Source organism: Dermacentor andersoni, chromosome 3 (genome assembly GCF_023375885.2).
Source record: "Dermacentor andersoni chromosome 3, qqDerAnde1_hic_scaffold, whole genome shotgun sequence".
In the NCBI taxonomy this organism is placed as follows: Eukaryota; Metazoa; Arthropoda; class Arachnida; order Ixodida; family Ixodidae; genus Dermacentor; species Dermacentor andersoni.
Genome location: NC_092816.1, coordinates 89,502,200 through 89,527,197, shown reverse-complemented (window position 1 = coordinate 89,527,197; position 24,998 = coordinate 89,502,200). Strand labels below are relative to the sequence as shown.

General features: G+C 45.9%; 1 protein-coding gene and 1 non-coding gene across 2 annotated transcripts; both read left to right on the top strand.

The window, feature by feature from the left end:
* Positions 1 to 3,128: 3,128 nt before the first annotated feature.
* LOC126542491 (carbonic anhydrase 6-like) lies at positions 3,129 to 20,534 on the top strand. Its single transcript, XM_055075804.2, has 7 exons — positions 3,129 to 3,274; positions 13,127 to 13,308; positions 13,861 to 13,947; positions 16,433 to 16,594; positions 17,226 to 17,377; positions 18,209 to 18,298; positions 19,899 to 20,534. Exons 1-7 carry the CDS (start codon positions 3,129 to 3,131, stop codon positions 20,487 to 20,489), a joined length of 1,410 nt encoding a protein of 469 aa, XP_054931779.1. The 3' UTR covers positions 20,490 to 20,534.
* LOC126542577 (U2 spliceosomal RNA) lies at positions 6,884 to 7,067 on the top strand. The gene has a single exon (XR_007601829.1). It is a non-coding gene; the product is annotated as a U2 spliceosomal RNA (small nuclear RNA).
* Positions 20,535 to 24,998: the final 4,464 nt, after the last annotated feature.

Genomic DNA, 24,998 nt, shown 5'->3' with positions numbered 1-24,998 from the left:
CGCCTTGAAAAAAGCGCAGCGCGGACTCTGTACCCGTCGCAGATGGCTTCCAAGATACAGCGGCCGCCCGGGCTGCGAGGAGTTGAACGCGCCCCCCTTCCGCTATCTACCCACCTCCCGAAGCCCTGCGCGCGACGGAAGGCGGCGCGCTTCCTCCCCGCGTTCCGCCGTTGCGCGCGCGAAATTGAGCCGCAATCACCGGCTTACCGGGTCACCCTCGCACGCTCTCAGTCGCTCATACAGCATACGGGGCGCGCCGACGATTTTATCGCCCCCGCACTTTATACGGAACCTCACGGCGACGGTGACGCCGACGGCAGAAATGCGCCTGGAGTGTCCACATGATTGCTATCGCAATAAGTAAGTAAGTAAGCAAGCAAGCAAGTAAGTAAGTAAGTAAGTAAGTAAGTAAGTAAGTAAGTAAGTAAGTAAGTAAGTAAGTAAGTAAGTAAGTAAGTAAGTAATAAGTAAGTAAGCAAGCAAGTAACTAACTAAATAAATAAATAAACAGAACACATGCAAAACGCCTGCGGTCACAACCAAGCAGACTCTGTATTGTATGAGCGTAAGATAAGAGAAGAAGGCAGATGGAAGATTCAACGAATATTCTTGAAGCTAGAAAATAATTAAAAGAAAAATCAAGGCAATACAGCCTGAGTTCTGTACAAACAAGTAAGACGTATAAAGTTCTTTGTTCTCGACCGTACAGCAGGCCATCAAATGCAGCCAAAGTTGAGAACAATAGAAGGATAGACCAGATCATCTGCTGCGACGCGAATAAGTTAACGAATGAGCGATCAAAATATTAAATGAATAAAGGAATGAAACAGCGAGCCAAGAAGAGCCAACACACTGCTTGGAACTTTTCGAAGGAACCCATTCATCGGCGAGTAGCGAACCCTTGCGGTGCCACAAAGTAAAGCTCATTGGTTCAGGCACTGAGCCTCGCTCTACGGGATATGCTTTATTCCAATAAATATACTGTCTCTATCTTCGCCTTTGGTGTTGTACGAGTACTTATATGGGGGAAAATAAAACGATTATTGCAGTCCTCTATAAAGTGCCTCAAAAAGATAGATGCGCATACCTAACTTTGCGCACAACGCACATAGTGGATCTGGTAGGTGTGTATAGACTACCCCTGCCGTACTAAGCTTCTAACCGTACTAAAGAAAAAAAAAGGTTGGCCGTTTAGCTCTAAGGCAAAACATTGAAAGCAATAGCAAGGTTTAGCGTTTCATCCGAGGTGCTCGCAATGTGTTTTAAAGATAGGCAGTGGTGAGACGGAGCGTCGCAGCGCGCGAGAATCACGCGAGACAACTGCTGTGTCGCAGCGGGAACAACACCCTGGCGAATACCAGGCGTCTCAGAACGCTCGCGCCGTGGAGAACGTCGGTAGCGGCGTTGGCGTCGCCGTAAAGTGCAAGCGACATCGAGACGTCGCTGCAGGCATGGGAGACCATACCGTCGTCAAGCAGTTTGAGGAAACCCCAGCAAAGGCGCCTTCACGCAGGCGTGCTACCTTGAGGACTAAGCATCATGCCCTGCTTGAAAGGAGACCTGCATGCCGACAGGCCACCACCCCAGAACTCTGAACGCTGTCCACTGGACGGCCCTCGAGGCAGCTATATGGCGTGCTAGAGGCCACAGGTAAGCGCCTTGCTGCGCGCCTGCTTTAGGCAAAAAGGGCGTCCGTTCCGTCAGTTATCATCGGTACATTGAACGCTCGAGGTCTGCCCGTTAAGAAAAAACAGGCTCAGGTATATCGGTTGGTGGCCGAGCAGGACTTCGATGTCTTGGCACTGAGGAAACGAAGTTTGAAGGCGAGGAGCAGACCGGGAGCATGATGCCTAGTTTCACTCTCAGATACTATGCCGTAGTGAGCAATGCCGTTGGGAAGTAAGTGGAATGGGTCCTCTTGTCTGTCAAAAACACTGTAGATTACCTGCGTGCTGCCACTTCCAGTGCAGTTGATAGGTCAAACAAATCAAACAGACAAGGATATCGCTAAAAACCACAGCTTCATAAACAATCAAGATAACTTGAAAGTCAACGGCCTGTATGGTATGTTCTGATTGATTGCACCGGGAGTACTCGCCACACAGAAAACTCGTCAGATAGGTAATTTTATGCGCATGCTATTTGGAAAAATTCCTGAAACACCACCGTCATGGACGTCTAACCTTAATAACGTAAGGCAACATATACAGTGATTATGCAGTTTTATGCAGGAAAGAAATAGCAGGAAACGCGAAAAATATCTGCATTCAAAAACTCTAGATCCTGTGGCGGCGATGCATCGGGGACAGTATTCTCGGTAGATCGCATTCGGCGATACGATAGCTTTCGCGATAATTCGCCTGATTGGGCACCGGCCGAGTCAACGTCTACGGGCCGCGCGAGAGCGTTCCTCGCGCAGTGCCCAGCAGACTTTCTTTACACAATTAATTGCAGGAATAATGTATACCCGTAGGCGCCGACGTGTCCAGTGCCGAATCATGCGAATTTTCGCGAAAGGGATCGTATCAGTGAATGTGATCGACTGAGAGTATCGCTGCTTTTACGAGGTGCCTGACAGAACAACTCACAATCAGTACACATTGCTAGTGAAGGCACATGAAAGAACTTCTCAATAGACATAGGCACGTCTAATTCGTGTCAGATGCCCACTAATTAGCGTAACGTTTAAGCTAGTCACAACGTGCGAAGAACCTGCCGCCCCTAGCTCCCGTCGCCCATTTCAGGGAGAGGGAGTGGCGCAACTAGAAACTGTCCGTCAAAGAAAGTTTATATCAAAATGATTATATAAGCATGTCCTTTTACGCAGGGCAGACCTGACGTATACGATGATGATGTACGGAACTTCAGACCCTATGAAATTCAGAAAGGACCGCCCAAAGGCCAGTTGGGTCTTGTATACTTGGTGAGTGAGTGAGTGAGTGAGTGAGTGAGTGAGTGAGTGAGTGAGTGAGTGAGTGAGTGAGTGAGTGAGTGAGTGAGTGAGTGAGTGAGTGAGTGAGTGAGTGAGTGAGTGAGTGAGTGAGGGGCGGGATGTGATATTGTGGTGCGGAAAAGACGTTATTTCTGCTGCCCCCGTAGGGAGCGCGACTCAGCGTCTGCGTAGGAGAATGAGGAGAAAAACAAGAGAGGTGGAAAGAAAGGAGGCAGTAGCAGCACAAACCGGCGAGGCAGGCCGCGAGGCAAAGGGCAACGGCGGGGAAGCGAGCGCCAATGTGTTGGTCACTCTGTGTGGCTCCTGGACCGATGGACTCAGGTATAGGACAGCCACTGCAGAGCCGCGGTGTTGCCGCACGTCCTTGTGGGGGTGTGCGATGCGACCGCTCAGGTAGAGAGGCCACGACGGGGTGCCGCCGTTGAGAGGCGAGTGAACTCCGGTTGATGCGAGACGCGGCAGTCGATGAGCCGGAGCAGCTGCCAGGGGAAAGCGTCCACAGGATGCGAGCGCCGAGGTGATGACGGTGCTGTGCAGCTTCTTGACCTATGTGCTCAGGCGCAGGGAGCCACTCCAGGGCCGCGATAGGGAAAATCCGCTGGTCTGCAGGTGCATGCAGAGGCCGTACTTTGAGAGCGCGGCGCGCGTACGTTCGCAGCCAACGGCGGAAGAACCACGAGAGACGCGCGGCGCGACACTTGATAAAGAGGAGCTCCGTATGCGTGACCACTAGGCACGAGAGCAGTAACGAAACTCCAGTGAGTGAGTGAGTGAGACACGTGTTCTGCTAATCTAAAATTCATGCTGCAGGAAGGAGAGAGAGGGAAAGAAAAGGAATGCGAACGTAATCTCTCGCATATCACAAAGTATGCTGCATGAAAGTTTCGTCTTATTGGATAATGAAATCCAAACAAAAATTGAAATCGAAACCATCCAAACAAAATAAAAAAGTTCGACATGTTATGCATTCTCTCTGTGATATTTTATACGACGCTAAATGAAATATTGGAATTACCTCCCATTAAACATCGTCATCAAACAGACAAAACTTAACTTCAAGAACCTACGCGCATTCACAACACGTTACTTTTCTTTTGACATAGCTGCGGCAAGCCCTATCTTGTATTGTTTGCATTGTCTTATTCTCGTTCGGCGTTTTATGATCCTGATACGTTATCTTTTCACAACGTTGTCGTTACTCTGGCGTTACAAGTTTACCGTTATTTTTCTATAAGTATTTCGGGGCGTTTTGAATAAAAAGGAAGGTTTATCCTCAAAATGCTTCCATTTGCTAGGTTTCAGAAAACAACACAGGTGACTGACTGTTTGCGATATGTTTACGATATCAGAATTGACTTGTTTGCACAGCGTTATCGTGAAAATGTTGGCCAATGCAGCAGCCCGTTGTGCAGGAGAAGCACGCGCGCTAAGCAATAGGCTTACTCCGAAGATATTTGTAAGAAAACTTGGTGGCAGTCACTCATCATCGATGTTGGACATATTACTAAAGCGAAGGTGGGGAGTCAACGGAAAACAGATCTTACGAACGAAAGGCTCTTCGAATTTGACCTCAGGCCGTGATTTTCACGGTCGTTAAACAATAAAAACACCGTACGTTTCATCAGTAATCGTTATGTTCGTTACCGTGCTCTCGAAATCAGTGTGAAGTGAAATAACGTTGACAGAAAGTGTGCCAGCCTGCAGGTTTATTTGGTTACATTCACTTCATCTCGTTTATCCAATCAGCGTACGCCGAAGCTTTGTTTGAAATGAGTCTATTCAAGAACGCGAATAAACGTGCGTCCTCTGCTTTATGCTGAAAGCACTTTGCTCGGTCTGCTCACTCACAGGTTCTGCATCGCGATTTGCCATTCTACTCCCGAAGGACGTCCACGCTGTTTCCAAGAACATTATGAAAAGGGCGAACAAAACGTGGAGGCGCTGGGACATGGGCACGAAAATGAGTGGACACCTTCTGCCGGTCTTTCAGCAGAACACAGTGCCATTAACAAGAGCGCTATAACAGTGTGAATACAGTTTGCGTGGGTTTCTTGAATCTACTGCATTGTGCGAAATCTTTTCTTTTTTGTCCTTCATTGAACTTCCGTGTGATGAAACATGATAAAGAGGTTTGGCGTATAATGAGAGCAAAAAAATTGGATTAGAAGCTTACTGATGTGGTATTGCTTGAGGATGTAATTTGTTTTTTTTTTTCGTCATTGAACAGTCATTGCTCCCGCAAGAAAAATTAAAAGGGCGAAAAAAAGAAACTAGAAAACCTATGCAAATTGAAAATTTTAATCAGAGTACTGTCATACGCGAGTAAATATTTCGTTTCAAATATTTTTGCTGTACTGAAACAACAAAATGCCATTTTTTTCTATTTTACAATTGGTTAGTTAGTTCTTGGTGACTCTTACCAATCAGTGATTCTGGCGCAGGAAATAGCTGGCGTGTACAAGTCAGCTATTATGACATGTGAAACTGGGCTGCTAAGCACGAGGTCGCGGGATAGAATCTCGGCCACATCGGCTGCATTTCGATGGGAGTGAAATGCGAAAACACCCGTGTACTTAGATTTAGATGTACGTTAAAGAATCCCAGTTGGTCAAAATTTACGGAGTCCCCCACTACGGTGTGGCTCATAATTAGGAAGCGTTTTTGGCACGCAAAACCCCATAATTTATGCCATGCGGAATGGCGGTACTCATTCGAACGCAGCGGTTCGTCCGAGATTTGTTTTTTATATTTCTTTACATGTTTATTCAAGGCGTGGCGTGCGCCTCACCTCAAATTTTGCGTGGACTAGCGCATGGTATTTATTGGTGAAAGGTGTGAGTGCAGACTTTGTGGTTATCGCGCAAGTTCACGCTGTGGCATCCGACACGCTGTGTCTCGTCGTGACGATAAACGCGGAACGCTCCGCGTAGAAACGTCGCGTTATGGTCGTTCTCTCTCCGTGACATAGGCTCTGAGTGTCCTACAGTCAGCGAAATTTGTAAGTCAAGTGTTTTATAAATGATAACGTGGTACGATGTTGTCCTGTCTAACAACTGTTGGATATGAATACACGGTGTCGCACGTAATTGGGAATGATTCTGTGAAACGGTTTCACATATGTTGCTATATACTACGACTGCGTGCTGGCCATAGTACTTTTGATTCATTGAAACATATGTTTTTCTCGGTCATGTAGATTGGTTTCGTTATTCTAGGCCAATAAAATGAAGTTGGTTTTGACACCTCTCTGGTACTGTCATTTATTCCCATACTATTCGCTTACCTTCCTAAGAAACCTACAGGAGCAATTGCCGTCAATAACAGCCTATGTTCACCTTGTGTCATAGACCACTACTGTAGTTTAACGACACGCTGGCGCTTCAGCTGAGACGAGTCGCAAGCTTGCATCAGCCTCAGAAGAAAAATAACTGTTGGCGTACAGGTGAAAATACCAGACGCTAAAGAAATTAAAACATTCGCGCCAAACAGCATAAGATCTCCACTGCGCTTCGGTTTCCGGGTGTAGCGTTGTACTTTTTCTCCTTTTTTTTTTTTTTACAGTTGTCACCACAACACACAGATGATAAACATTTCCCCACGCCGCCTTATATTAACATGTGGATTCCGATGAAAGCTTCGCTCCCAGTTTGCATACATGTTGCATTTCACTCTGTGAAGGTGGGTGACCAGCTAAACGGTTTAGCACACGACACAGAGGTGACACAGAATTTTGAACAAAGGTACGAATTCGTTTGCCGTGATTTTTGTATACATTTGCTTGGACGACGGGATCGCCGTCCCGAGGAGTAGGAGGAAACTATAGGTACTCGTGAGGTTTCTACGGGACCGCCACCACGGGAGAGCGGAATGAAAGGAAAAGAGATACGCCAGCGCCTGGAACGACGACAAAGAGAGGGCGGTGGCGAACGCATACATGGCCGACACGTGTCAAGGTGTGTTACCTGTTCTTATCAGCTTAATATCTGATACTGGTTGTACTTGGACCCAGGATAATGAACTTATTTTTGCAAGTTGGCGAAGTGCTTCACGCCTCCTTCACCCCCGCCGCGGCTTTGCCCGGTATAGCACTATCTCCGAGATCGACCCGCAGCTTTTGCCCACGCAGAACAAAAACGCACGGAACCATAAACAGAGAGAGCCATAAACAGCTCCATTTCTATGTCTCTGTTTCCTCCTCCTTTCTGCAGAGTAGGCAAGCGTTGTGCCGTTTTCGGTGGCACTCGCCAACCTGCTACTCGCTTCCCTTTCCTCTCAGGTGCATATACGTTTTCACAATAAGCAAACACACAAACAAACAAACAAACAAACAAACAAACAAACAAACAAACAAACAAACAAGGAAATAAATAAATTAATTTTATTAACGTGCCCTGGAACAATCTGGTGGTCTTGGTGCCGGGACACGTAATAATAATAATAATAATAATAATAATAATAATAATAATAATAATAATAATAATAATAATAATAATAATAATAATAATACCCGCGTCGCTGGCGCGTCCGTTATCGTACGATCGATGAGAGTCATCGCCACCGTCACTGCCTGCTCACGTGCCAGGAGAGAAGAAGAAGACAGGCTCGTTCGAGCTACCGGTCCGCTTGGTTTGCGACTTCGACTAGCGAAGGTCACGACTTCCCACTTCTGGTCAGGATGCTACCATCGCGTAAGTGGCCGCGGATCTCTTCCTGCAGCCGGACGAATTGAGACGTGGCGTTTCCTTTCTTTTGGGGCAAGGGGGGGGGGGGGGGGGGGGGCAAAGCGGTACATTACTAGCGTCCTACGTATTCCAACTTGATAGATGACGAGGGAACTAGCGGTTCGTTGAAATTTCACTATAATTATGTCCGCAGTTCGCTAATGGGATGTTTCTTCTCATACAACCACCTTTGAACTTTCGGTTAATAGTGAGAGATCTTTTTATTCAGAAGCAGAGGTATTTACCGGCGTAGAAGTACTCGCCTAGATGCTTTTCTGTTAAGGACACGCTTCACATCACCCGCCGCGGTAGCTTAGAGGTTTTGGCGTTGGTCTGCTAGGCTCTATGGGTCCCGCGTTCGATCTCGGCCGCAAGAGGGCGGAATTCAATGACGCTCGCCTAAAGTTAGGTGCGCGGCAAAGAACCGGGTCGAAATCCGGATTCCCTCACTACTGCGCCCCTGATAATCAGAACGTGTTTTGACATCTAAAACCTCAGGATTTAATTTTTTGAGCTTCATATATCCATTGTACAACTTTTAAACAATACTGTTAAGCTGTTAAAACAACTGTTAAAAACAAAGAAAGGCATTACCGATATATGTCGACAAGAGCTTTATGCTATGTGAGAGCCTACGCCAACAGAATGTGAGCAGGACGAATACAGAAAGGTTTCTCGCAAAAAAAAAAGAAAAAAAAAGGAGTACACTTACAATACAAATGTGAAAGAGGCCGTCCAATTGATTTTCTTTTATTCGATTCACATCCTGGTTATGACTGAGTCGGCAGTGTCTACCAAATGACGGAGTACGGAAGAAATGTAGGTGGAACTGTTTTCGCATCTCTAGCTCCCCCGTCCGGGGGCCATGGCGGTCTGCCCTGCGCTACTTCGCGGCTGCGCTGGAGTGCCACTGGTGTGCACTGCAGAGAGCGCTAGTGGTCGGTTCCTAAGAACAAGCACCGGTCAAGTCGCGGCACCGAACATGTTTAGTCGAAGGCGATCAGACGCGACGGTGAACAGTTCATGCGAACGATACGATTAATGAATTCGGCCCCTGGGCCAATATTTATTTATTTATTTATTTATTTGCAATACTGCCAGCCCCAGGTAGGGGCCGTGGCAGGGTGGGATTGACATCAGTACACATCAAAATAGTACAACAGAAAACGAATAAAGAAAAGGGAACTTGAAGAGAATGAATTACTTGACTAGTAAACACAATTATGAAAGTACAAAGCATTAAACACAGGAAATGTCACAAAGTAGACTTCACATGCTGTGTTCAATGAATGCCTGAGGTTGATTGACGTCGTCCACTTCAACTCACTCACTTATCGAGGTCGTTACACTCGACTAGCGAGTGAGGGAAAAAAAATGAGTATTTCAAAACATTGTTTTTTATTTGGAAAGGAAGCAAACAAAGTAAAATGATATCTGCGTCTCGTAGTGTACCCAAGAGAAAGTCTGGCATATTCGTGAGTGTTGTTTCTTAATTTGCCTTTAACAACTTTAAACAAGAAACGCGAGCGCGCTATTTTAACTCTGTCTGATAATGCCTTCAAACCTGCTCTATCACTTAATTCAGAAATAGACGTAATGCCATACTGGTTGAAGATGAACATTTGTGCTTTCTTTTGCACCCTTTATACTTTATTGATATTAACTGATGTAAATGACTGCCATATTTCATTGCCATATTCAAGAAAAGGTAAAACAAGTGTCTTGTAGGCTAAATGTTTAACATTTCAGAGGAATTGCGAATACATCGCTTCAAATAATGTAATTTTGTCACGGCGTTATTATCAAGGTGGTTAATGTGACATTCCCAATGCGGATCGTGAATTATGTGAAGACCAATATATTTGTATACCAAAACTAGAAGTTGGTTACTATCAGCTGAATGGTCAAAAGTCAATGAACGCGTCTTAATTGTAATGGCCAAAACAACACTTTTAGCGTAATTCACACTCATCCGCCACGTACCATACCAGTTCAATAGGCAATTGAGTTGAACATTCAGTTTAACTTGATCATCATGTGAATTTATAACAGAATGCAGCACACAGTCATCAACGTACAATCGAAGTTTTGGGTTACAAATATGATCAATGTATAAAGCAGAACAAGTAAGGGTCCCGCACGTAACCCTGAGGTACCCCTGATACAACCGGCGGAAATTTAGACGGAAGTTATCTGTAAACGACGTAATGGTGCCGAGACGTCAGATATGCTTGAAGCTAGTCACAAAGCAGATTGTGTCTTAGTGTGCTACGAAGCTTAATTTGTAGTGTCTGCGTCCACTTGACTTTGCTCATTTATAGCTGAAGCAAGATAATGAATTGCTCCGATGAGTTGGGTCATGGTTGAGAAACCCCGCCTAAAGCCACGCTGAGCTGGTGAAAGAATAGAACGAGTGCCAAGAAATACAGTAATGTGTTTATGAGTGATGTGCTCCAGTAACTTACAGCAGTAACAGGTTGGGACTATAAGCCGATAATTTGTAATCAGTTGCTTGTTTCGACTTACATTAACGGCTTTATTTCGGACAGTTTCCAGTCGTCCGGCAAGGTACCTGACGACAGGGATTCCTTGAAGATAACGGTCAGAAATTTTGACGGCCACTCTGCATACCTCTCTAAAAAGGCATTAGGCATTTCATCTGGTCCAGGGATTTTCTATCGTCTAAATTCAACAAAAGGTTAATCACACCTGGTTCAGTAATTTCCAAATCACCAATGGCAGGAAGGCCTTCAAATTCAGCAAAATCGTTATCGCATGTGAAGACCGATTTGAAATGTTCGTAGAATGCATCTGAGATTTGTTTCGTCAGACGGTAAGCGATCGTTTTTGTTAAGAAAGTATCAGCGCGAGTTGTTTTTGATGATATGAATCTACAAACCTTAGCAGGTGATTCGTTTATTAGCCTGCTTAGGTGAAAATTGTAAAAAAAAGTGTTCCTTTCTTGATGAATTTGTTTTTAGTTTCGATAACAAGAGGTTGATTTTTCATCGCGTAGGCTTAGTGTTGCATTTTCTCTCTTCTTTTTTTAGGCGGTTAACTTCTCTTTTTAAATGAGTAACATCTCTCGTGATCCATAGATTAGACGCATTAGTTTTCCTAAGCTTAAAAGACATAAAGAGATGAAGACAAGCATGCACAGTTCTTGAGCTTTAGACACATCGAATTTACATCATCAGAAGCGTTGCTAGCACTATATATAATTTCACTAAATGATATTCACGAAAAGCTCCGGAGCTAGAGTTGCACCTAAGAGAAAATTGTATCCAACGCTCATGCTGGACCTGTTTCAATTTCAATTCAATTTTATTCCCTTGGTAGGAAGATATAAGACAAAATGCTGTAAACACAGTTTGACAGAGGTCTCCCCCCTCCCCCCATGACAATACAACAAAACATAAACTAGAAATTTTATGCGAATGCGTACATAAAAATTGGGCACAAATAATTAACATATCGATGTCAGTTTCGCAAAACATTTTTTATTGAAAGCGAAATAAGCATTTTAATAAGTGCATATGACTAAAGGCCAGCCAATGACAAATAGCACACGAGGAAAAGCTTTGTGAACTCGGGCCCTGATGTCCAGCTGTCTAGAGCACAAAGACACCAGGGACACAACTCTCTGTTCTGAAACCTGTTGCATGAATCGCCGTGGGGAGCCGGCGTTGGGGAGTTCAGATCTGCTCAGTCATAAGTGCTGATATCTAGGGCCCATATTCACAAATAGTTTCTTTGGTAACGTAAATGCCCTTTGGCACTGGCCAACCACGTTCGCTACTGGTTTGCCCTTACAAATAATTCTAGCTTTATATGAATCCACCCCCGAGTGTTTTCTAGAATCGGTGGACAGCAGAGCTTATAGTCTCTGAACCGTACTATTCTTGAGCTCTAAGGTGGTATTCTAGCTTTAAATGAGTCCACCCCCGAGTGTTTTCAAGAATCGATGGACAGCAGAGCTTATAGTCTCTGAACCGAACTATTCTTGAGCTCTAAGGCGGTATTCTAGCTTTAAATGAATCCACCCCCGAGTGTTTTCTAGAATAGGTGGACAGCAGAGCTTATAGTCTCTGAACCGAACTATTCTTGAGCTCTAAGGCGGTATTCTAGCTTTAAATGAATCCATCCCCCGAGTGTTTTATAGAATCGGTGGACAGCAGAGCTTATAGTCTCTGAACCGAACTATTCTTGAGCTCTAAGGCGGTATTCTAGCTTTAAATGAATCCACCCCCGAGTGTTTTCTAGAATAGGTGGACAGCAGAGCTTATAGTCTCTGAACCGAACTATTCTTGAGCTCTAAGGCGGTATTCTAGCTTTAAATGAATCCACCCCCGAGTGTTTTCTAGAATCGGTGGACAGCAGAGCTTATAGTCTCTGAACCGAACTATTCTTGAGCTCTAAGGCGGTATTCTAGCTTTAAATGAATCCACCCCCGAGTGTTTTCTAGAATCGATGGACAGCAGAGCTTATAGTCTCTGAACCGAACTATTCTTGAGCTCTAAGGCGGTATTCTAGCTTTAAATGAATCCACCCCCGAGTGTTTTCTAGAATCGGTGGACAGCAGAGCTTATAGTCTCTGAACCGAACTATTCTTGAGCTCTAAGGCGGTAATCACTCGGGCAGCGTTTTGACGTCCTGCATTCTGGGTTGGCGCCTCCAGTTGTGTACAGTAGGAGGAGCCTTTGCCTCGAGGACTCCTATCTGGGAAAGCAGAAATCGTTGTTCTCGGCAACCACTGCACCGAATTTGACGAGATTTGTTGCATTTAGAAGAAAAATGTTAAAATCTAGTGACAGTTTAAGGCAGACTTTTGATTTAGGTCATCGATAAAAAAAAAGATATTCTTGAAAATCTCAAATTTTCAGAAAACGAAACTACCAAGTTTACAACTCTGTATATCAGCAATGAAAAATGATATCACAGTGCTGCAAATTGCATCTAACAGCACATGTCTAAAGTCGATAGACTTTATACGTGGCTCTTAAATACACCGATAATTGTGAGTATAACTTTTGCAAAATCCTTGTAAGCATCGTAATAATTTCACGTATGATATAAATTAATATATCATCTTTGTCCAGTCTAGGTGCAATTCACAAAACTGCCATATCTGTTATTGATGCAGAGTTACGAATTTGTAAAGTTCGTTCGTTTATATATTAAAGTTCACCATTTTTCGGCAATTCTCGTAAAAATATTCAGATCCCAAATAAAACTTCCGCTTCGATGCAATCACCAGAATTTTACTTTCGCTCCCAAGTGCAACATATTGCGCCGCTAAAATCGGCGCAGAGTTTTGTCTCATAAAAGCATTTCTGCGTTTTACATGCACTTGAATAGGCAGGGTATCGGAGTTGTGTCCAAGCTACAGCTTCCTCTTAAGACCGGAGTGCGAGTACCTGTGACCCAGTTTTTTTCAATCACGGTATATCAGAGCCTTGGACATAATTGCCGCTGATGTGATCTCAGGCATCAACTACCGCGGACAGCATGGTGCGCCCGTGTCCTCGGTGCTGGTGACCACGTGGCTGCTTTGCTGGTCCTTCCACGGGTCCGAGCAGGCCAGAAGACCCATGCGCCGGCTCGTCGCCGGTCGCTCCCTGACGCCACTAGGATGTGAGTGGTCGGGTTAAGGGGCTGGGATGAGTGGCCCTACAGCTCGACGACAGCTGTTCTCAGTAGTGTCACATTTATGGCAATTCATTCGTGATGTTATGGCTATGCATTCTAATTATTTGTTCTGAAAAACTAAATCAAGCCAGTTGTTTGTTGTTCGTAATAACCAGCAGCACTCAAACTGGCTTACAAGAAACTATAGATTGCTTGAACGGTCTGGACGATGTGTCAGCATCCTCCTGCTCTTTTAATGAATCGCGTTCAAAGTCCGTCGAAAACTTGTTGAAAGTTTCTTCGCAGGACCAGTATAGTCTTGGACGACGGGTCGTAAGGTTAATGAGCTCATTTGTTTCGTGCATGATTGAAGCGCGCGTGCAAAACGTGGACCCCGTCTACCGGTTTTGCACATGCACGCTTCCTCTCAGCATCGAGAGCTGCACACGCGCACGCGCGCTCAGACCAGTTGACTCAACTTCGTTGCACGGTAACGTCTATGACGTAAGTTGCACTTTGTGTTCAGGCATCAATACGAGGTGGGCGCGCCGCGTGCAGGGGGCGAGTACTGCGACGGAACCAGGTGGGCTTACAAGACACCGCAGTGCGGAAACGCGACGAGGGCGGACACCGTTGATACGAAAAGTGAGTGAACGTCTGCGCTTTATATAAGTTTGCGGCAACTACGCCGTTGATACGAAAAAATGAGCGAGAGTTCCCGATATACACATGCGTCGACTACACGCATTGAATCGAACTGTGCACGAACGTCCTAGCTACGCTTGCTACAACAGCACCATTAATGTGAAAAGTGTAGCGAGTTGATGTCCGTGTTACGCTTGCGGCAACGACGCCCTTCATTCGAAAAGTCGGCGAACGTCCGCGCTATATATACGCTTGTGGCGACATCTCTGCGCGCTTCCTTTTTATTTTTGTGCCACTATTGCTACTTGAATATTGACAGTTTTGAGACAGGAAGTTCATGTTGTCCAAGCAGGGAAGTACTCTTATAATTTGCCAGCCACAGAAAAGATAGGATGCTTTAGAGAAATATACATGGCGGCTCAATGGAATTCTTGGGACATAAATGTCATTAAAACCAGTAACGAAATTATCTTGCAGTGCACGCCACGCATAACCGCAAACTTGGATCTAATTTACTTCTGCCATATGCGCGCACGCTCGAAGTGGACCAGCTTTTTCGTGTCTACTTCATTTCCTATGGCGTCATGCAGAGGCGAGAGAGATCAGGCTTTTTCTAATGTTGACCTTCCTAAGGCTTTTTCTTTTTTCGTGAGTTGCTGTATATTTCACCTTACGTGATCTTTCGTAAACATTTTAATACAACCCTTGTGACTGTAGAAGTCGAAGATTAAAACCTCTGCACAGAGTATTAAATGGGCCACGGAACGATCCGTTGAGATGCACTTACTAGGGGCTCCAAATGCATGCGAGGAGATTTCCCGATTTTGGATACTGCGCATGAAATCAGTACTTTCTATTTATCTCCTAGGCTACAAAATGAAGGTACGATAAAACGGTGCTGATTTGTGCAGCTTGGCGCACATCACAAACGTGAAGATACAAAGCTGGTACAAGGGCGGACGATAGAGCTGACGTCTAAAGTTTATATAGCACACAATGCAATACGTACAGTATCCTTCTGTATGCTACACGCTGTATGTCCGGAATATTGCTCCGTGGGCGATAAACGAAGGCTCTCTAGTAGTCGACACTAAGTTCTACCAACGTCATTCATTATGTCCCCACTGTTTCTTCCCCTCTGAGAGTGCTTGCACAGTGGAAAGACTAACCTTTTCGATGAACCAGGAGCGAAACCGAAGGGCTCGACATTTTGTCAGACACTACCATTTGAAGCCAACGAAACAATGAAGCAATGAAACCTTGAATTCGCCATGTGTTGGCTTCATAAGGATGTAATCTTAAAAGTAGTGGCTATGACATTGTGCTGCCGAGCATGAGGTAGCGGGTTCAATCCAGGCGGCGGTGGCAGCGTTCTGATGGCGAATAAATGCAAGAATACCCGTGTATTGTGCATTGGGTGCCCCTTAATGAACCCGAAGTGGTTAGTATTAATCTGGAGTTTCCCACCACGGTGTGCCTCATAATCAGGCCACAGTTTTGCCACCGTAAGAAATTCAGAACTTAAAATTACCATGTCAGCGCACTTTATTCGAAAACAATGACACCTTGTGTCTAAGCTCACACCTGAATTACTGAAGGCTAACCTCCATATGCGTAATTCATGCATGGAACGCGTAATCCATTTCTTAAATAGCAGGCAACGCTACAAAGGCTAGAGAGATTTCTCTCGCATGCTGGCATCCGCGATCAAAAAAAAAAAAAAGCGCGTCACATCTGAGAGAAACATATTACGTACATCGCCATGCAATTCGTTATGAAATTATACCTCGTAGCTTCACGTCGCAAAGCATGACTTATTTATTACATGAGAGGCGTGGGAGACCTGAACCTATGTACCACCATACCAGCGGGGTGACATGTTTCTGCGGCCAGCGGCCACAGTGTTTCACTAATTGCGCTCGATCACGACGATAAACGTAGTGCATCGCCTACGGGAAGCACAAATACGCACAAGCGATATGTGATTCGACGTAAACTTGCGTCAACAAGTTGTAAGTGTAATATGTGGCATAGTTATTTCTTAGAAAATGCTGCAGGTCAAGAACAACTCAAATGTGAAACGCGCAGAGTGATACCTATATGGCCCTACTTTTTGCGTAGCTTCCACGTCATTACCTGCTTTGTATGAAACGGATTGTAAGGTGTAAGATACTTGACGTAACTAGAAAACGCAGAGAGAGAGATAGAGAGAGAGAGAGAAGAGAGAGAGAGAAGAGAGAGAGAGAGAGAGAGGAGGGAGCGAGGGAGTAGAAGTGGCTACCCATTTCTACTACTACTACTACTACTACCCATTTCTACTATTTCTACGTGTCTATGTATAGCGACACAGGAGTTGCAAGCTTTTGCTTTCGGTTCGGTTAGACGCAATGCAGTAACATCGTAGATATCGACGACATTAAAAGCGCGAGCACGTTGGCGCGTTGTGTTCCATCGAGTGATGGCACCTTCTGAAATGACTGTGCAGACGAGGCGGGCTGGCCGGCATTCGAGAGTGCGTGTGGCAGCCCGAGCCAGTCGCCAATCAACATCAACTTCTTGCAGACGAGCTTCAAGAGCTTCGGGCCCATCTCCTTCCTCGGCTACAACGTGCCCTTCCGCTTCGCTATCGAGAACGGAGGACACGCGCGTGAGTCACACTGCATATCACGTACACATTTCGCGGAGGAAGGAAGTAACTGCTTTTCCTCCATGTCCGCTATGAATAATCTACAAAGGTAGACGTCACGAAGCTATACTGTGGCACTGCCGCGGTTTCAGTGCACGCAAATTAGCTTTTCGACAATCTACTGGTATCACTGTTCTCCGAAAGGAAGGGTAACATTTGGGCAATTTTTTAGAAGCTACTCGACGTATGCTACCTTTCCTGTACTGCGTAGGCTAAAGATACATAGAAAGTGACAGGAAAGCGTTATAGCCTAAATAGGACATTCCCTATAGCCATCACAGCACCCTAAACGATTCTCACGTGCATTTCGTCGAAGCGCAAACTGCTGGCCAACACATCCATGGATAGTTTTACATAAGCACGGATATAAGCCAGCCTATTAACCAAGTAAACGCCAATCGAAGCGATTGAATTAATGAATGAGACAGTGGCTCAATTAATCGGTTAACCGCTTAGTCCTTTGAATGAGCCAGCAACGTAAAAAAGAATCAACGCTTCCATCAGCGTCGCTTGTTTAAACGTTTGCGTGGCATCTTCAGAAGCTTGCCAGCGTCTGTACAAAGCCTGTTCTTTTTTTCGCGCTAACCCACAGTGTACATCACGCCATTGTACGCCCACCTCGAGTCCTACGGCGGACCGCTGCCCGCGCGCTACAACCTCTCCAAGGGCATCTTTCATTTCGGCAACGAGACCAGCCCGCGGGGCTCTGAGCACACCATCGACGACCGAAACTTCGCCGCCGAGGTAGGTACACCTGCATGTCACTGGAGCTCCCTCACGTGACTATCTTCCCACTTAGCATGCAAAACCGCAGATAACTGTAGTAGGATCTCACAAGCGTGTCACTTAGCGCGAACGTTGTAAAGTGTATATCTACGCATTTTAACCTTGCCGCGCGGTGGATTTTAAACACGGGCATTTCTTGTATCCTCGTGCTTGCTTCATTCACTTGAGGGCGAAGGAAATCACTTTATTAACATATGTTCAAGCGTTTTTCTGTCATACATGCAGCATCGACTAATATCATATTCGCTGTCAAGTTTTAGCTAATCTGTATGAGTATTAGCATGTGTGGAATACCGGAGGCAAATACGGGAAAAACATTAAGAAGCTTTACTGTAGAATATATATAGCCGAGCTGGTAATGACATCTTGTAACGCTTTGTCTAGCCACATCTTGTCAAAAACATTTTTTTTTCATGAGTGTTTTTCGTAGAAGGAAGAAAAAAATAGCCAATATAAATTAATGACATGCTGTTGCAGACGTCTTTATGCCCAACAGCTAAATAGAGCAGTGTGTTAGCTTATTAATGAAGTTGCGTGCATTGGAACTTAGTAACGAACGCAGGGAACTTATCAACGGATCGAATGTCGAGGTTTATATGGCTGGAAAATCTGGCAAATCTGGCAACTACTGATTTAGGTGATGTTGCCATAATGCAGAATAATAAAACAAAATGTCTTTTACGCAACCTAGTTCCAATATTTATCGCGCATATTCTTGCCGCTGTCTTAATCATGTTGTATGGAACAGAAGAACTAAGGTGGCTTTTCGACATGGTGTCTAATTTCCAGCTCCAACTCCTGGTGTCCTCAGAGAAGCCCACGCCCACTGAATGCATCCGGCGTGGCCAGGGGCTGGCCATTTTCGTCATACTGTTTGAGGTGAGCTACGCTGTCCAAGCGTTCCCGCTCGCAGTACAATTGAATATCCCAATTTGGTGAGCATGTATAGCTATATACGCTTCACTACAGCAAAGAGCAAACAAGACCAAAAAGCTAATTGCGGTTGTGTAAGATGAGTGTATTATCGCACTCTATAAAAAAAGGAAGAGTTTGTGCGACAATGGTCAATCACAACCCATAGTTCGAGCGAAAGTGGACGAACTGGTAGGAGTGATCCGTAGCTATAATCTACGAGCCTTATTTTTTTCCCGGCAAAGTGGCGTTTCGAGTTGCTCTTGGCTGCTCGAATAAGTATTTTAAACATTTCGGCGCAACTTTGTAAATTTCCACTGAAACTGCAATGGGGAGAGTTCTTTACATTCACTGATAAAGTACGTTTATATTCAGTTGAGCCCTTTAGGATAGAACTGTGTTCCATCGAGGGATACAATCACCTCCTATTATGAAGCTCGATTTGAGACAAGCCCATACGCTCACCAAAGCAATGGCTGGCTACTTTGTTCTATATTGCGCATGACATCGGCCCTTGCAACACTGTGCTACCATCATCCAATTTCTTGAGCCGCGGCTGAAGACGGAGTGAAGGTATGGAAGGACGAGAATCGAGCAGCGTGCGAGAACGCACGTGAAAAATTTAGCCGGTCTCGACAAACCACTGGGGCTGTCAGCTTGTGGGGATGCGCGACTCTCACGCGTCCCCTTATCGGTTGTTTTCCCCGCATGTCTCGCGTCTTCCATGATCTGGCTTCCCCGCGTAGCTTAGTGCCGGCGGCGGTCGGTCTGGTTGCAGGGAATTACGAGAGATGGCGTTACTGTGGCGCTTCTAGCGCCACATAACGACGGGGTTGTTCTGGAGCGACAGGGAGTAGGCTCTTCCTCTTTGGCTTCGGGTCGGAAAGCGTCGCCGACGTTCCACGCGTGCGCCGATCCATGCTTCTGCGAGACCGCCTCGCGAGGCCTACACCGGAATGGACGAACACGATCGTCTGAACGCGCCACCGTTCGCGTGAGCGTACGCGCGAACGACCAGGCATTGGTGTCCAGCATGGGGCGAATATATTCGCTCGCTATCCGGTCGCGGTGAGTCGGACTTCCACGATTTGTTGTGGCCCCATCGGCATGTTTTGTGAATAGCAACTCGGCTAGCATGCATTAGTCTATGAAAGGTGCAATAAATGCCCTTGTGGTTGTTTGCACTAGTGTGTTGTCGTTCCTTTGTCCCAAGAGCACGGGTGAGAACCCGTCGAGCTATAGGTGAAGGGTATTCACACGTAAACAGTGCCACTGAGCATGCTGTAACTGTTACATCCACACCTGCAAGGCCCCGTCGCGGTGCCCCAGTGGCCATGACGTTCTTGACGTTCAGTTGCCGAGCACGATGTAGCGGGATCAATTCCTGGCCCAAGCAGGCGAGCTTTAATAAGAGCTTCTGCATAGATTAGCTGCACGTTAAAGAACGCCGACAGTTGGTCAAAATTACTCCGGTGCCCGAACTAAGGGGTTGGGAGTCACCCTTATCCCTGCTGTGCTTTGGGACGTAAAAAAAGCATCTTCCGATTCAATTTTGACATACCTGCAGAAACATGAGCAAAACAACCCGTTTCTGGACACGCTCATCAATGCCTCGGAGCACATGACGTACCGCGGCAACAAGACGGAGGTGACGATGCCCCTGGCCTACCTGCTGCCCAACACGACGCAACACTACTACATCTACCTGGGCTCGCTCAGCTTCCCCCCGTGCACCAGTGACGCCTTCGTCGTGGTCTTCAGAAGCACCGTGGCCATCGGAGAGCAGCAGGCGAGCGGCGTCTCTTTTCACTCGCATATGGTGCTGTATGGTGTCACGAGAGGAGGGCGTCGTAATTTTGATTACGATCAGGAGCTGTTGATGACACGCGATATCATGGACCCGTGCGCACACATTTTTCACAGCGTATTGTGTCCATCGTCGCGGCAAGCTTATCGTTATCGTGCCGATCTCTATCGTAAGTGGCCGACTCACGAGCGCCGGCCAATGGCGAACACGGGCTCGGATTCGAGAAGCGTTTTCCTTTTTTCTTTTTTCTTTTTTCTTGAGCGTGGCAACATGGCTACATTGTGGCTACAACTTGAATCCGGTTCCACCGCGTGGAAATTAAACGAACATTGTACTGGTAACGAAGAATAAAATTTGTGTAGCTGCAAATTCATCTAAATTTTGCCCTTATCCCTCCGAAATCCCGCCGTCAACGCTTGCGTGCCACAAGGCATAACAAATGTTGGCGTGCAAAACTGATATCTCGACCGTCTGCTGCATCGCTGGCAAACTTCGAAACTGCTGACGAACGGATTAGCGCCGCTGCGCGTGTTTAGCCACAAATAGCAAGTTTCTACTTTTCGATGCGCACCTCGTCGCTCGTCCAGCTGCTCTTCTGAGGAGCGGTCATGTGTGAGCGTGCGAAATATAAGTGACGTAGAAACGTAGCGTCACAAGCATATATACTCTCGCTTCTTTTTAGCGTGAATTTTTGTTGATTAGCGACTAATTACCTCATAGCACCCGTCACCTCGCGGTCACCACCACTGACTGCATGTCTCCGAAGGAACAGTCGTTTTAATTCGAAACGGCTGTTCTTAAGTACTACTTAGTCATTGTAGAAACATTCAGTGCACCGTTTTATTTCATTATTTCAGTGGGAAACTCCAGCATCACATATTTATCAATAAACCTAGCCGCCCTGCTGCTATTGTTTCGCGAGCTTGAATATTATGTGCAATATAAGGGTGTCATACTGTGAGTTGGATACAGCGCTGTATCCACTTATGCTTTTCAAAGCAGCCCTAACGCAAGCCCTAATCTCATATTATGTATGGATACACCAACATTTTAGTTTGGTTTCTATATATATATATATATATATAATCAAGTCAAGAATAAGTGCGGCATATATTCTAATTCGGAGGCCTGCAATCGAAAGGGCAAAGGAAGCCGTGGCGAGTGCTATGAGGGACTCTCGTAGCATTGTGCTGATGCGAATGCCGTCTTGGGTGGGATTCTTCGTTCCGGTGGCCTGGGATGTCGAACGCTCGAAGTTAACCCGCGGAGCGCTCTACAGCTACGTCCGTAGTCGCAACTAGGACGTATCGTGCGGGGCTTATAAAAGACAATTTACAACCAAACCAGCAGTGTTTCCTCTTCCACGCTCCGTGCATCGGCATATGACAAGTTTTCTTGCGTTCCGCGTTCGCTTGCAGCTGTCAAGACTGAGGAACAACCTGTACACCTACACGGGCGGCTGCAAGTACAGGATCGCGGGAAACCTGCGCCAGCTGCAGCCCCTGGGGAACCGCGTCGTCTATCGCTCGTTCAAGTTCACCCCTTTCGCGGCTAGATCAGCGGCATCACTGCCGAGGCCGCTGATAATAGTAGTGGCGCTGGCAGCCGCATCGTTCACCATTGGCCTGGGCCTGGTATAGGTTTCAAGACGACGAAAGCCCGTGCGCACAAATTCACGTGATGCTTCACGGGCTTCCAGTTTTTTTTTTTTTCGTTACCGTGGCCGTAAGCGCGAGCTCGCATAGGCGACTCTGTACGCCACGAACAAAAGAAAATAAGATTGAAATAACGCGCCTCCGGTGCAGAATTAGGGGAGGTACTCAAGCGAAATTCAATAAATGCTTCATGAAGTACAATCCCCGTTTCATGTTTGTCTTAGCTGGTAAGCTGTAGACCATGGAGAATACATAATGAACCGCACATAAAAAGCTAACCTAAATAAGAAAAAGTGTAAACTGGACAGAGCGCTATTTTTATGTATGCAGAAATTGTCAGTACGCAACGAACTCCGTCGCGAAAAGATTTTACGCTGTCGAACTGCAAGAGATAATAAAAGAACACGTTCATTATCTCTCTCTCTCTCTCTCTATTCGGGAATACTAATCTCTGTAGGTGCAGGCAAAGTCGAGTCGAGTTGATATCTACGTAGTGTGCAATGCGAAGCTTACCGTAGATGTCAAGTGGACTTGATTTTTCTTTTTTTTTGTTTTGTTTACAAGACTGGTCTACGTAAAATATGCCACTTGCTCCTCATCATCATCATTCACCGCTATACCTTTATCACTCTTCTCTTTCCCAGTGCAGCGTATATTCCGTACGTGATCGATTACTCTAAAGTGGGGGCTATTCGAATGACGCGCCACTAGGGAGAAGCGAGATAAATCTCGTTGCCCATCGCCTGCTGAAAATTCCTTGAAATAGCCCACCCGACAGAAAGAAGTGGCGATTCAAAATACTGTTCGTTTGGCTGAGCTTATAGTGTGCCCGAACCATGGCGCCCACTACGCCAGTGCGAAGGTACGAACTGTGTTGTACTTTCGAGTGTAGGCCTAATCTTTTGCTGCGTTTAAAAAAGTGTTTTACAGCTTGTTGTCCCTAGGTGATGCGACAGTCGGCAGACTCTCATCCCCTTTTTCCCCCACCTGTTCCCTCTACTGTTCCCTAATACGTCCGGACTTTGAAACGTGGCGTTTACGGTGAGTTTCGGTACTGGTACGAGCAAATATTGTGGCACCTCAAGTTAGAGCGAGAAATAAATGAAAAGAGATGAGTACTAGTCTAGTGCACCAAACTTCCCCGGCTCCAAAACGAGTATTTCATTGTTTTACGCAGCAACTATTTGCAAATGTCCGGCGAGGGAGCTTAAATTTAAAGCCCTGCGCCGAGTACAAGATCTGTTGAGAGTCGCTGAGAGTGTCACAAGCCCTCCGGTGCGGCTCGAAACCTTCCGAAAATTCGTAAACAAACTGCGTTACAAATGCGCTGCGTACTATATACATCAGGGAATAACCGAAAGATAACGACGTATGAGAGCGACGACCTCGGTGGCACTTCCAATAAGGGACCACATCCAATAAGGGAAGTATAACGCACGTTCTTTAGTCTGACTTTCTTAATTCGACAGAATTATATGCCCAATTTAGCGAAAATGCGGTGGCGGCGTGACCAAAACAAGGTGCCAAAAATGACCGACGGTGCCAAGAATAAAAAAAGAAAAGAAAACACGGCAAGAAATGCTCGGATTGACGTTGAATTTCTCGGTGGCCTACACAACCCGGCATCGTGTTATCCATGTATGCGAAAGCTCACACTGCACTTTCTATATGCGTGCGGGTCACCATCGTCATCGTCTTCTATCGGGCGCTAAGGATCCTTCAATGCGAAATGGCACCGCTGCGCTCTGCGTATCCATTTCTTGGCCAACCCTGCATACTGGGCAGGAGGCCACATGCGTGACAGGAAACAACAACAACACTCTCGATGCCAAATCACGAGCGCATAAAATGAGACGTATCACCGCCATCACGTCTCAAAAGGAACGGCGTGCAAGCTTATAACGTCCGAGACGACATGCGGATGAATACCTAAGCGGAAACATTTCACCAGAGTGACTACAATGCTTCCGCATTCCCACACGATAGCAGTTTTAAGTGCCTCTGCCGCATTTTAACGCGAAAGCGTTAAGTGCACCGTGTCGCAGAAAACCCAACGTTGGCGTCCGGCGTCGGCGCCGACCGTCCTGTGAGCGAAAAATAATTCCTTAGCAAGCATACCGAACCACGCAGGCCCTCCGCGTAGCGAAGAGGCGTTACTGAAATAATTGAATTTCTCAAAGTAAAATGCGTCAGAAAAATGGCGAAGTACGACTCACACACAACGTACAGACATGATAGCGTTCGATTGTAATTTGAATATACGAGAAATTATGCAAGAAAATATGAGAAAGATTCTGTTACGCGGAAACTCAATCACAAACACCTTTTGCAGCGTTTCTACCAACCAGAGAGAGGTGCGCCCGGTTCCTTGCAACTACGTTCAACTAAAGGATCCCGGCAGACGCGGTATGCCGCAAAATAGAGCGTGATATATATATATATATATATATATATATATATATATATATATATATATATATATATATATATATAATCAACCGATCTTATATCCACTGCAGAACGAAGGTCTCTCCCTGCGATCTCTAATTACCCTTGTCCTGCGCCGACCGATTACGCCTAGCACGCGCGAATTTCCTCATTTCATCACCCCATCTAGTCTTCTGCCGTCCTCGACCACGCTTCTCTTCTCTTGGCACACGTTCTGTTACCCTAATGGTCCACCGGTTATTTAACCTACACATTACATGTCGGGCCCAGCTCCATTTTTTTTCTTAAAGTCAATTAGAATATCGGCTATAACCGTTTGCTCTCTGATCCAAACGGCTCTCTTTCTGTGTCGCTCTTTGCACAGTCCTTAACTTGTTCTCAAGCTCCTTTGTCAGTCTCTGCCCCATATGTCAGCACCTGTAAAATGCACCGATTACACACCTTCCTTTTCATTTATAGAGAGAGAGAGAGAAGGGAAGACGGAAAGGCAGGGAGGTTAACCAGACTGAGTCCAGTTTGCTACCCTACACGTGGGACCTTTTCATTTATAATGGTACGCTTCCACTCAGGAGCTGACAATGTCTGCCGAATGCCCTACAACCCATTTTCATCCTTCTGTAAATTTTCTTCTCGTGATCAGGGTCCCCTGTGAGTAATTGACCTAGGTAAATGTACTCCTTCAGAGGCTGACTGGTGATCCTTGCACGGCTATTGATCATTATCTTTGTCTTCTACATATTAATCTTCAACCCCACTC

Bases quoted from the DNA above. Each gene is read 5' to 3' on its own strand.
- LOC126542491 (XM_055075804.2), top strand. From the start codon at position 3,129: ATGAGGAGAAAAACAAGAGAGGTGGAAAGAAAGGAGGCAGTAGCAGCA. The intron at 13,309-13,860 runs GTGAGTGGTCGG...CGCCGCGTGCAG, and splicing joins CTCCCTGACGCCACTAGGAT to GGGGCGAGTACTGCGACGGA. The intron at 16,595-17,225 runs GTGAGTCACACT...GCTAACCCACAG, and splicing joins CGAGAACGGAGGACACGCGC to TGTACATCACGCCATTGTAC.